Source organism: Bactrocera oleae, chromosome 5, assembly GCF_042242935.1.
Source record: "Bactrocera oleae isolate idBacOlea1 chromosome 5, idBacOlea1, whole genome shotgun sequence".
Taxonomy (NCBI): Eukaryota; Metazoa; Arthropoda; class Insecta; order Diptera; family Tephritidae; genus Bactrocera; species Bactrocera oleae.
The window spans coordinates 8,105,359-8,118,169 of NC_091539.1; the positions used below are offsets into that span (position 1 = coordinate 8,105,359).

At 31.9% G+C, this 12,811-nt stretch overlaps 3 protein-coding genes and 1 long non-coding RNA gene across 9 annotated transcripts in view; 3 read left to right on the plus strand and 1 right to left on the minus strand.

Moving 5' to 3' along the window:
* The first annotated feature begins 66 nt into the window (after positions 1–66).
* Positions 67–5,410, plus strand: LOC106625438 (uncharacterized). 6 transcript variants are annotated; one of them, XM_036376888.2, is made up of 7 exons: positions 67–436; positions 526–778; positions 847–991; positions 3,926–4,140; positions 4,211–4,927; positions 4,995–5,075; positions 5,133–5,410. In XM_036376888.2, exons 1-7 carry the CDS (start codon positions 396–398, stop codon positions 5,301–5,303), a joined length of 1,623 nt encoding a protein of 540 aa, XP_036232781.1. In that variant the 5' UTR covers positions 67–395; the 3' UTR covers positions 5,304–5,410. The 6 variants fall into 6 exon arrangements, with proteins under 6 accessions (XP_036232781.1, XP_036232777.1, XP_036232778.1 ...); XM_036376884.2 differs by lacking the exons at positions 3,926–4,140; positions 4,211–4,927; positions 4,995–5,075; positions 5,133–5,410 and adding exons at positions 1,655–1,869; positions 1,930–2,652; positions 2,934–3,017; positions 3,074–3,431 and having other exon boundaries at positions 115–436; XM_036376885.2 differs by lacking the exons at positions 3,926–4,140; positions 4,211–4,927; positions 4,995–5,075; positions 5,133–5,410 and adding exons at positions 1,655–1,869; positions 1,930–2,652; positions 2,934–3,017; positions 3,074–3,431 and having other exon boundaries at positions 115–436; positions 544–778.
* Positions 5,411–5,655: 245 nt separating this feature from the next.
* Positions 5,656–7,351, plus strand: LOC106625436 (uncharacterized). Its single transcript, XM_014245259.3, has 4 exons — positions 5,656–6,319; positions 6,381–6,727; positions 6,795–6,969; positions 7,026–7,351. Exons 1-4 carry the CDS (start codon positions 5,830–5,832, stop codon positions 7,277–7,279), a joined length of 1,266 nt encoding a protein of 421 aa, XP_014100734.3. The 5' UTR covers positions 5,656–5,829; the 3' UTR covers positions 7,280–7,351.
* Positions 7,352–7,700: 349 nt separating this feature from the next.
* Positions 7,701–9,613, minus strand: ATbp ((A+T)-stretch binding protein). The gene is made up of 3 exons (XM_014245260.3): positions 9,531–9,613; positions 9,042–9,405; positions 7,701–8,969 (listed from the first exon to the last, which is right to left on the minus strand). Exons 2-3 carry the CDS (start codon positions 9,228–9,230, stop codon positions 8,214–8,216), a joined length of 945 nt encoding a protein of 314 aa, XP_014100735.2. The 5' UTR covers positions 9,231–9,405; positions 9,531–9,613; the 3' UTR covers positions 7,701–8,213.
* Positions 9,614–9,635: 22 nt separating this feature from the next.
* Positions 9,636–12,811, plus strand: part of LOC138857466 (uncharacterized) — a 30,168-nt gene continuing 26,992 nt past the window's right edge. Inside the window, exon 1 of the long non-coding RNA XR_011396563.1 lies at positions 9,636–10,027. This is a non-coding gene — a long non-coding RNA (uncharacterized lncRNA). The remainder of the gene's footprint in view (positions 10,028–12,811) is intronic.

The following is a 12,811-nucleotide window of genomic DNA, read 5'->3' on the forward strand; positions in this document are numbered from 1 at the left end:
AAGCTAGTAACCGGAAATTATTTATAAAATGTTCAATATTCTACTGCAATCAACAATAGTTGGCAACGCGGCAGATCAGCTGTTTCGTCTCTTTGTTGCTTTTCCCAATTGGATTTCATCAGTCAGTTTTCGTTTACAAATTGCATATAGACAGGTAAAAATTGCGTTTCTGACCCACTTTCCGTTTCCCTCCAGAGTACGTAGATTTATATATAATTATATATATACTATATATTAACTGCGCAACCAAAGCAAAGAACAAAACAAATTAGCAAATTCAATCTGCAGTGTAAAACAAAAACAAAAATGAAAGTGAAAATGTATGGGTCAATTCACATTGTGAAATATTAAATTCTCTGAAGTTCATTGCAACGCCGGGTAATAAATTCCGACGCATGAGTGGACAATGCTCAATTGGACTGCGAACGTTTACATAGTAAGTTAAAAAACACGTTTAGCCTATACAAACCACACATTGACGCATAAACTTATATTGCTGTTAAAAAAATTTAATACATATCTAAGCATTCGACGTCATTTAAGAAACACAACAAGGCAACATACATTTACACACAAAAAGCCGTCTATAAATTATCAAGCAAATATGTCAAGTTTCGGTGCAGATTTTGAGGAGGTTTGGCCTAAGCCAGGTTCAACAATAAAATTCACAGAGTTTGGTACAAAATTATTGCAAAAGTGTTTAAAGGTTGAAAAGCCGGATGTGAGCCATATTGATGTTAAAAGCTTCATCAAGAAGTCGTCTAACTTTCCAGTAGAGGTACATATGCATTTGCAACATAGAAACAGCTATAATTATTTAAAATTATTATTCCGACTCCCTCCAAGTTCGGAACCAATACCTGTCGTGTAATAAGTCAACCAAAAGAGCGTCATCCAGAAATCGTGAAGCAAATCGCTTCTGCCTATCCAATAATACATGAACGAGTTTTGGGCTTGTATCTAGCATTCTTGGAACACAAATGCAAATATGGTATGTAAATATGCCAGATTTAATAATAAATTGATATTTCGCAATACAATGTAAAATATGTATATAAGCGCAGTTATATAGTGATCAAACGCTGCTGATTGAACGAAGTTTGAGTGCTTGTAGATAAAAAACGTATTTTTTAATGCGTACATACATATATACTAATTATGCCGGTAACATACACATAACTCTTGATTAACATTTCGCAATGCAATGTAAAATATATAAACGCAGTTATGTAGTGATCAAACGCTGCAGATTAATAGAAGTTATGGTGGTTATAGTTAAAAAAATTTTACTGTCTTTTATTAACTTTTATTTAATTAATTTATTTTTTTTTAATTTTTATTGTTTTATATATATATATGTATATATATAAGTAAATTCTTTTATTAATTTTTTTAAGCAAACATATACGCATACGCCGGTATTTAGCCCTCCTTTTCAACCAAGTGATTTATTGTAGTTCGTCTTTTCATAGCTAATGCATATGCAAGAGAAAAACGAAAAAAAGTGCAAAAGCAGAAAAAAAACTATTGTTGCTTTTAGCAATTGTGATTATAATTCGTATAAATTTTTCAGAATTTGGTGTTTAAAATTACTTTTTAAATTAAAAAGCAATAATTACTTGTGCCAATACCTAAAAAATACGAAAAATTGCAGGAAATAAACGCGAACTTGAGCTATACCAAAAGCTGTCGCTCACCGATTTTGTGCAACGCCTGCTGGCAAAGCGCTGTGTTAGTTTCTTTGGTAAAAATGATAAATATCTTTTATTATCACGACATCGTGGCTGCAGTGGCTTCTTGGATATTGGCACGGATGGCGAGAAACCACCGTTGCTGCTAGTAGACGTGCTCTGCTATGATGAGATCAAGGTAAGTGCTGAATACTTTTACTAAGCATACTACAAACGTAACCTAGACACTCCCAAACAGCTCTCCGCATTTCTTTCAGTTTCCTCACACACGGAGTTCCTCAATGACGGCAATCGCCAGAATTGTGGCGTTATTGAACGCAATAAAACGCGCATTGAAACGGATGGCGTCATAATTGGTCTCATTGGCGCACGACTTGTGCGATGCGATGTTATGGAATACCAGGATATCATAATTACCAGCAAACAAAACACGAAAGAAAATGGTTACGGTTTGCCTATCGACGCGGAGACAAATACACGTCCAGCCGATTACAGGCGCGTATGGAAGCAGTTCTATGAAGAGCGTGATTATCTGTATGAGCAGGTGACGCTTGATGGCAAACGTTTCGGTAATGCGCGTGCACAAAAGAACATCTTCGATAATGTGCTGATGAAAAAACGTTACACGATCTCCTTTGATACGCTGCTACTGGAGAGCGAGGCACGTGCGGCGGCGGCAGGCAAGCAAGCTTATATACATGTGGTTGGCATTGGTTTGGGCGTATGGCGCGCGGCCGAGCAACAAGAGAAAGTATTTCTGGAAACCTTTGCGCAACGTTTGAAGTTGTTGTTGCCCAAATTAACGCATGTGGGTGTGGTGCACTTCTCTTGGTTTAAGCTGAGCGAATGTGGCGATTTGAAGCACGGTGGTATTTATAAATCGGCCACACATCCTGATGGCGGTATACGTACATTTTTGTCAAAACGCAATCCAGCAGACAAGCTGGTGAGCATAAATATGGTAACACAATTTTTTTTCGTTATCTCTTGGTTGAGGGCATTTGCACGGAAGCATTTGGGTTGGCGGCTGTAAGTAGTTGACGTTCGTTTTTAACCTTAATTTTTCTAATGCATGAGATGATTGCTAACACACAAGTACATCTATGTATATATGTACATATACATATATATTTACACTGCTTTTTAACATCATTATTTCTTTATAGAAATGCATGTACAAATTTGATGATTGCTGTAATATTGAAATATGTATATATACTATTTACTATATTTTTTTTATAGAAATCACCTGAGCTGGAGAATATGCTGCTTATCGTCTCATATGCTTGGGACGGCAATGCGTTGCCAGGCAACGAGTTTTGGATGGTGAGTAGTGTATATTTTATTATTTAAGCATAATTTCTAATACGTTTCAATTTTAGAAAATGCTGAAGTCCACCGGCGATTCTTCCACAGCCTGCAGCACGCTCGTCACCGAGCTGCATAATCCGCATATCAATACGGAGCTGGTGAATGGCGCTAATTTGCACATTGCCTCCGAAAAGCATGGCGTATTACATATATCAGATTATGTTAAAAATATATTTGAATGAGTGCATGTGTCGGCATAAAGCTTAACGCAGCAATTATTGTTGTTATATAATTTTCTTTGAGTTTTTATTAAAACTTAATTGTGCAATTTTTTTTTTTAAATAAGTATTATTTATTAAAATTGAAACTGTTTTTAAGTTAGTTTGAGATCAAATAAATGTATTATTAAACTAACGCAGCGAAGCAAAATGAGTATTTATTTATGAACATAAGATATCGGGTATTATAATATAACTTGCCGATCCAAACAGGGTTTGATTATCGAAATAACAAGCAAAAATGTTAACTTCGGCTGCACCGAAGCCATAAAACCCTTCACAGGTTCAAGTTTTCGCTACAGGAACTTGATTTTGATCGATCAGTTTGTATGGCAATTATGCTATAGTGTTCTGATCTGAACAATTTCTTCAGGGATTTCGTTAAGATACCTGATTTTGATCGTTCAATTGGTATGTTAGCTATATGCCATAGTGGTCCGATAACGACCTACTAAACTTGAAATGCGCGACTGGTACTATTTTATATGCGTTTTCAATAGGTACGGTATGAAACCAGAAAGTATTCGTATTTATAACCATGTCTGCTTATATATTTTTTATTGCAGCAACAAAAGCAACTATATAAGCTTGGCACAATTTTCTTACCACTTCTAACATACATACACATATACCGTTATCTTTTAGGTAATGACATCGAATGCGCCATCTACAAAGGTATGACACTCACCGCTTTCGTACAACGTTTACTCGAAAAGCGTTGCGTGGTTTTTATGGGCGCAGATGATAGTTATTTGCTCTTGAATGGACAAGAAGGTTTCGGCGGATTCCATGATGTTGGTACAGCCGCTGAGAGCGGTTACTTGCGGCTGAAACATGTGCTGAGTTATGATGAAATAAAAGTGTGTAATCAAGTGGAAAAATAACTAAATTAATTGAAAAATACAAATTTAATTTTTTTTTACACCGCAGCTCTCCGCTTTCCTCTCCGTATCCTCGCAAACAGAGTTCCTCAACGATGGTAATCGTTTCAATTGCGGCGTCATTGAAGCGGATAAGTCCAAAATTGAGCCGTCTGGTGTGATTGTTGGTATGATTGGCGGACGCTTTGAGGTGCCAGATGTGATGGAATGGCAGGATATAGTCATAACACCCACGCAAAATACGAAAGCACGTGGTTATGGCAACAATACGAGTGAGTTGGAGCAGGCAGATAAACGCATTGTTGGCTATCGTCAGCTTTGGACAAGTTTCTATGAGGCGCCAGATCAACTCTTTGAGCGGGTATGCGCATTAGACACGCCACGCTACTATAAAGTACCGAATACCGAGTTCATATTCGACAATGTGCTGATGAAGCGACGTTATGCCATCTCTTTTGATACGCTGCTGCTGGAGGCAAATGTACGCGGCGCTCTAGCTGAGAAGCAGGTGTATTTACATGTTGTCGGCTTTGGCTTGGGTGTTTGGCGTGTAGTACAACATCAATATAAGATATTTTTGGCAACTTTTGCTGAACGCCTGCTGACGTTGGCATCGCGCCTAACACACATCGACGTGGTGCACTTTTCGTATTTCAAAGAAAACGCTTGCGGTGCGCTTTACGATGGTGCAATACTGACAGCGAATACGCATCCTAATGGTGGTATTAAAATACTGCTAAACAATCGCAATCCCGCGCAGAAATTGGTAAAATTTTATTAAGATAGTTCATGTCATTACGAGTATATATCACTTTTTTGAAATTGTATTGCAGCCAGCGGAGCACGAAACTGCTTTAATTGTGGAGTCTTATGCGTGGGATGGCAACGCTTTGCCAGGCAATGAGTTTTGGTTGGTGCGTATGAAGTCACATTCGTTATTAATTTTAATTTCTAATTAAGTTTTTCTTTAGGGTTCTCTAAGCGGTTCAGGCGACCCTGCCGCTGCTTGCAGTACACTGATCGCTGAGCTTCACAATCCGCATATAAATTCTAAATTGGTGAATGGTAGAAATTTACACGTGGCCTCTGAACGTTATGGTGTTTTGCATATATCAGACTATACAAAAAATATTTTGGAGTGAACGATAGTAAACAGAAAATTTTTATTTAGTTAAAAATATCCAAACAAATTGTACATATGTATATAAAAATATAACGTAGGTTAACATCTACATACATTTTCAACCGAGTTTTACCATTTTATAATGATTTTCAAGTAATTTTTATGATTCAATAGAAAAAAAGGAACTGAAATTAACGGTATTATAAAATACCGAAATTTTAAAACATGGTTAGAAATTACTCAAATTTTAGCACACGAACGCGTTTATACATAAGCTCTCAAATTATTTAATTGGAAGGCTTTAAAACTGTTGCTATTTTATTTTGGGAAATTCTTATCACAAATACAACACTGCAAATGCTGTTCAATGCAAATTTATATGCAACTCTTGTTTATCATACACAATTTCTTTGTGCCAACTACGGCTTTTTGCCAATTTAATAAAACGGTTAGAATAATAATTCCAAAATTAAAATACACATTTCTTCCGACAGTTGTTGCAACCAACGAGCTAACGAATTACCGGCTGAAGTTATCCGGAAAATATGAACATCACGCGTATTCTTGGACAAAATAATAAAATTTATCAAAAGTTCGGCGATTATTGTATTACAGAAACAGAACCTAATCAGTGTTGTATCATTTGTTGCTTCTGTCAGCAGGAACATTACAATGAAAACGCTTTCTGGACGCATATACAAGAGATGCATGACTATGTACCAGCACAACTTTGTGTGATGCATAAAAAATCGCAAACAACCAATTTCACCGGTGAACACAGTGAGAGTCGTTGCTCTATGCGAGTTGGTCTGGACGATGGTGCTGCTGATTCAAAAAAATTTAAAATAAACTCAGCACAAGTGGCCAATAATGACGCACCAATGTATGTCGAAGCTGAGTACCTAGAAAATGTGGTGCTAAATGATCCGAATGTCCTTATGGAGCTAACAGATATAACAAATACATTTTTCGATTTCAAAGATAAGCCAACAGAAACTCAACCCGTTGTAGAAAGTAAAACGAATATGCAGCAAAGTAAGTTGGCACAGCATTTTATTAGTACATTTATATAACTATAGCAAGCACTATATTTAAGTTGACAATAATCAATCAGAGAAGGAGCTTCAGTCCCAACACATTAATGGTAAGCTTGAAACCAACATAGATATCGATAAGCTTGCACCCAAGCAATTGCTAGAGAATGGCACACTACTGAAAAGCGTATTTCAGCAAATGCAACGCGCTAACAATGAATTCAAATACAAGCTCAATAAGCTAACACAGGCCGTACAAATAATTGAGACTGAATTGAAGAAAGAACCTGGTAGTCGTATGCTAAAGCGATATATGAAAATAATACCAGATCAGCCTTTTAACAGTCGCGATGAAGTGCTCATTTTGGATGATGAGCTGCACCACAGCAAAGAAATGCGTGACGCACTTGTAAGTTGTAATGTAGACAACCATATAGTGTGCTCTAATTTACAGTATTTTGTTTACTATCTTTTAGCACGAAGAAACACTTGCTATAGCTACCGAGAATGCTGATGTATTTTGTCGTGTACTTTGGCGTTTCATTATGACAGATGAAGTATCCAATCAATTTTGTTGGCGTGGTGTTTTAAACGCTGACAAAATTATTAAATATCCAATTAAGGATATGACTATGCTAGACGTCTTTCAAGGTACAGTAAAGTGTGAATTTTTTTTTTTATACATTTTTCTAACATTGTGTGTGTAGGAGTTTTCCGCGAAAAGTTCCCAGATCAAGCGCTCAACATCTTCAAAGACCGTACTATGACATACTTCAATAAAGCACATGAGCGTTTGAAACGAAAACAATTAAATAAAACGGACGTGGAAAATAATGGCTGTGATTTTTTGTGCACAAAGGAAACGTCAAATGGACAAAGTGGCGATTATAAGCGGGCGCGTAACGATCAAGAAAATTCCGATAGTGTGGATTCAGTATTTGAGGAAGTGTTTAGTGGGTGAAACTTAATTTTTCATATTGAAAAGTGCAAATTTGCTAATATTTTAGCGTTGTACATAATTTTCCTGGCGAAATCATTCCGTATATGTAACTACGTATGTAAAGTAGTTCGCTAGCCGATATTGAGCTTAGAAAGTACTGCCAAATGGCGTATCTAATACTATTAACTACATTCCGAGTAAAGACAGCTTATGAAATTTAAGCTTGTTCCAAACATAATTAAAGTTGTTTATAAGACAAAACTATACATACATATATATATTTATATTTTTATGAAACTAAAAATTGCGAAATAAACTATTTTATTAAAAAGTGATATAAAAACTATATTTGAATATGCAACTGTAGTTGTAACGTAACAAATATAGGCCACTTACAAATTAGTATGCTCTATTCCATATTTTATAAATAAAAAACGAGAAATTTTATTTTTGTACTGAATCGGGGCAAAAAGAATATATTATCCACTAAAATCTTAAAAACATATTAATTGTACCATCGCGTTTGATTTGTTTACAATCAAACATTTACATTTTACAATACTCTATGCGTATGCATTTAATAACGTAAAATGTTATTTACATATACAGTATAGAAAAAGTATTTATATATTTTTGTAAATATGTATTTCAAAAGAAATCTCTTAACACTAAAGAGAAAAAAAAACAATTTTTCTTAAGACTAAACTTGAACTTGCACGAATTTCTGGGAAAAATATAATATATTTTTCAATTTCACTTTTTCTTCTTTTATAAGTGAAATATTTTGTATTTTTAAAAGGCTATTTTTCCTTAAAAACTACACTAGTTTTTGTTATTGGTACTAAAAAATAATATTGCAACTACATTTGCAAATGACGCAAAAAAGTATAGAAATAATAAAAACAGTGTACAAATTAAAAAACTCAATTTATAATTTGTTAGGTTGCGTTGCATTTTAAAAACGCTGCGGCACTAGTCCCTTCGAACCTTTCAGAAAATGTTTTTTCTTACGATGCGTTGACAAATTGCACGATTGTTTGAACGAGGCGCCACAAAGCTCGCACGCAAAACGTCGCTCTTTACTGTGCACAGCACGGTGCAACTCTAAACGTGACTGATATTTGAACTTTAGGCCGCAGGTTTCATAATCGCATACATACCAGCGTTCACCGTCTTCTGACGACATCGCACTACTGGCGCTCGCCGTAGTACTATTCGATTCTTTTGGCATTTCTTGGGACATCAAAGCCGCAGCCGCCGCTGCGTTTGACATACCCATTGTGTGTGTTAGCGTTGGTGCACTATGTATAATTGTGGTGCCATATGAACTTGCTGGTGTCACTGGTGGCAGTTGATATAAGGCTGGCGTAGCTGTGCTTACCTCAACGTTTTGATGTGTGACGCCAGTTCCAGCGCCTGCAGCAACGTTACTAACGGCGTGTACGTTCTGCGGTACGGGCGGTGGTGGTGCCAACGCTAGTGCATGTCTTATACTAGGCGGTTCGACTTTTATGTCAATTTCTACTGCATTCGGTTCGATGGCGCGCATTTCTGTATAGTCCTTTGGTTCTTGCTTTTCCTGTGAATTATCGCCACCATGATCAAGCGCCCCACTGGCACGTAGTTCTTCTTCATTAACTTTACGATATAATGGCAAAGGCATAATGTGTGTTGTGGTCGCCTCAGGCTCCATATAATTTCGTGCTTGTTCCTTTTACAAATTTTACACAAAACAATTGTGTGTAAGCATGTTTACATGTGCATTAATTTGTACACAACTCACCTGTTTAAATCCCAAGCCATGCATGAAGTTGTGCTCATCTTGTATATGTTTCCAGAATTGATCTTGTGTTTGTAGCTCTTCTTGGCACACTTGGCAAACAATCCAGAAACTCGCATCACCCGACAAGCAAAACTCACCCAGTTTCGTATATATCTTATTATTTTTACTTAATATACGTGGAAAACCCATTTTGCTAAAACCACCACCAAAATTTCACTAATTTTATTTAAAAATATACACAAATTAAGAAAAATATAAATTTTGTAATTCGTTGCCACAAATATTTTTGTTTATTTCCATTGACGTTTGCAAACAGCTGATTGGATTACTGCAGGGTCGCACGAAATGCATAGCGCTAAGATTACTAAACACAGCGAAGACATATAAAATCATTATAACAAAAATAATAATAATAGACTAATTTATTATATAACATATAATAATTATATGTAAGATATAACAAATTGTTGTAAAGATAAGTATGCATACCATTAAGGTAATCGTCATTAAATATGCAGTTTACGAAATACGGCAGCCTAAAAAGCTATTTGAATATCAGCGCCTATTGGCTGTAGCTGTAGCACTGTAGCATTTCCGCTTTCTATATATTTTGTGTGCTGATCGTAAAGTTTATCAGGGTATTAATAACTTCAAAACAATGTAAAGTGCTCTTTTGTACACACTACGGTTGCGAATAGACTTTATCCGGATAAGTTTATAGCTTCTACAGTATTACACGAAAATCATAGTGGTATTTTTGATACAGTTATGATAAAAGCTGTTAATACGCTTGTAATAATAAAAAGATGGTGCAACAAAAACAAAAATTTGTTCAACAATTTAAAGCGAAAATGCTACTAATTGTACAAAGGAATGCAGTTGCAAGGAATAGCAATCCACTCCTAAAAAGTTGCGTTGTAAAGGGACCAAGGCAAAAACTATCAGCCAGCAGGTTTTTTATTAACACCGCAACCGGCATTCCAACGGTAAGAATAAAATTTCCATAATATTTATCACCTATGTATTACATTTTTTATTAAGTGGGCTGTTTACATTTGCATAAAATTACTTTTTAATAAGTTTTCCCTCAAATTAATGCATAAGTATTGTTATTTTTTGTTTTTTGTCGGATGAATTAGCAATATCTGCTACTTAATTGATTCCCTTTACTTTGTATACACAAAAATTTTAATAAAAATATAGGAATGCTGGTAAACTATGCTATAAGTTTGCTTAAATATGCGTGTGTGTATGCTATATATCTTAATTTGAAAAATGGCATTTGATAGAGAAATAAGATATTAAATTGGAGAAGCTTGAAAAAATAGAGTAAATAGAAGAATAGGTTTCAATAGAAAAGCTTGAAAGCATACATACTTAAAAAGAGTCGAAGAGATCTTAGTAGACGTTAGATTTTGATAAAAAGTAGAAACGACAATATTAAAAAAATAATAATAATAATTTCCAGTACTAATTTTTTTTGTTTTATAAAAGGTCAGTCAATGAATATTTTAATTTTTAAAAATCACAGCAAAGCAGCAGTTAGTAAAAGTCTTCTAAAGTAGATTTACACAGCGCAGACAGAGCAGAGGGCAAAGAAAAGTTGTATTTTTTTTCTAGATTTTGTTTTATCGCATTTTCATTTTATTATTTCTCATTTATAATTTATAAACATTTACATAAAATGTATATTTAATTATACTACGAAGTTTTTCATTATTTAATATATTTGTTTTTTTTTTTTTACTTCTTCTCTTGTATTAGCAATACGCGAAAAGAATTTTAGGTAGAAAGCTAAATGTGTCTGTATGTGTATGCGAATTTATTATTTTGTTTTTATTTAAAATAATTTATAAATTTTATACTACAATTTAAGTACAGTAAATAGGGAAGTATACAATTTAAATAATAATAATAATATAAACGTGTGAAAAAGGCGGATTGTGTGGAAGTACATACGTGCAAAAAGTACAAGTATTTTATGGGGGCGTTAGATTTTATTTTACTACTAATTATACGTTTACATACATGGATTATAATTTGAAGAAAATATTACAATTTGAATTGAATTTGAAGAAAATTTTAGCGTTGCTATGCAGCAATACATGTAAAAAAATTCTTTTAGCAAATTATGTGAAGAAATTTTAGTTTTTTAGCCACTTTCATATGCTTAGCATTTGTTATAATTGTTGAAAATTTTGTAATACATAAAATTTAAGTGGAAATTTACATCTTTTTAACAGAGTAGAGTTGTAAAACACAACTACATACATATGTACATGTATACATATAGAACATAATGCCAACTTGACGTAGCGAGTTTGAAATTTTTGTGCTTCAGCAGAACACAATTATACATTTTTATTACACATGCATACATTTTAATAAAAATTAATATGTATATGTACTTTCTTATTTTAACATACAGCAACAATGTGAGAAAAAAATACACGCGTTTCTGTTTTGTTTTCGTTTTATATTGCATGAGTGTATTGTTTTAGTTTTCGTTTATTGAAGATTTGCTTATATTTAAGCGAAGTGTGAGGGTAATCAAATAATATATTCAAAGTTTGAAAATGTGGTAAAAATGTTGTGAGCTATGATCTTAAGCGAAAATATTTATGGACTTTAATTTGGCATAATAAATCAAAGTAAATAAAAAATATAAATATATACATATATAATAAAAAATATATAATAAAAAATATATAATAAAAAATATATAATAAAAAATATATAAAAATAAATATATATTAAAAAATATATAATAAAAAATATATAAAAATAAATATATATTAAAAAATATATTTTTTAATAAAATAAATATTTTTTTAAAAAAAATACATCAAAAAAGATTAAGAAATATATTTAAAAAAAGCAAAAAATATTAAAACTTTATATAAAAAAAAATATATAAAAAGAATATATAAAATATATAAACAAAATATATAAAAAAAATATATAAAATGTATAAAAAAATATATAAAATATATAAAAAAATATATAAAATATATATAAAAAAAAAATATATAATATATAAAAAAAATATATAAAATATATAAAAAAAATATATAAAATATATAAAAAAAATATATAAAATATATAAAAAAAATATATAAAATATATAAAAAAAATATATAAAATATATTAAAAAAATATATAAAATATATTAAAAAAATATATAAAATATATAAAAAAAATATATAAAATATATAAAAAAAATATATAAAATATATAAAAAAAATATATAAAATATATAAAAAAAATATATAAAATATATAAAAAAAATATATAAAATATATAAAAAAAATATATAAAATATATAAAAAAAATATATAAAAAAGTATATAAAAAAATATATTAAATTTTTTTTTTAAATATGAACATACATATGTACATATACTATAAAATATATAAAATTATGCATATCAAAAATTTTTAAAAATACAAAAAACGAATTAGACCCATATAAAAAAGTTTAATGCAATAAATAATTAAAAGGCTTAAAAAAATATTTAAGAAACTAAAAAACATTAAAATGTTAAACAGAAATTAAAAACAAACCAAAACTATAAATTAAAATTATTTTTCGGGAAATGTTAAACTATAATTAACAAAAATTTTAAAACTATATTTAAAAAATAATTACGACAATAAAAAAATTAATCAAATGCATTTAATAAAAAATAAATAATAACTGATTTATTATTGGCGCACCCAAATAAATTTGATTAAACAAAAACTAATTTTTTTTTTGGTAGACATAAAGT

Excerpts from the sequence above, each read along its gene's own strand:
- ATbp (XM_014245260.3), bottom strand. The coding sequence starts at position 9,230 with ATGGGTTTTCCACGTATATTAAGTAAAAATAATAAGATATATACGAAA. Across the intron at positions 8,970-9,041 it reads ATGGCTTGGGATTTAAACAG|GAACAAGCACGAAATTATAT; the intron begins GTGAGTTGTGTA and ends AATTTGTAAAAG.
- LOC106625438 (XM_036376884.2), top strand. The coding sequence starts at position 396 with ATGAGTGGACAATGCTCAATTGGACTGCGAACGTTTACATA. Across the intron at positions 992-1,654 it reads GGAACACAAATGCAAATATG|GAAATAAACGCGAACTTGAG; the intron begins GTATGTAAATAT and ends GAAAAATTGCAG. Across the intron at positions 3,018-3,073 it reads CAGGCAACGAGTTTTGGATG|AAAATGCTGAAGTCCACCGG; the intron begins GTGAGTAGTGTA and ends TTTCAATTTTAG.
- LOC106625436 (XM_014245259.3), top strand. The coding sequence starts at position 5,830 with ATGAACATCACGCGTATTCTTGGACAAAATAATAAAATTTATCAAAAG. Across the intron at positions 6,320-6,380 it reads TAAAACGAATATGCAGCAAA|TTGACAATAATCAATCAGAG; the intron begins GTAAGTTGGCAC and ends ACTATATTTAAG. Across the intron at positions 6,728-6,794 it reads AAGAAATGCGTGACGCACTT|CACGAAGAAACACTTGCTAT; the intron begins GTAAGTTGTAAT and ends ACTATCTTTTAG.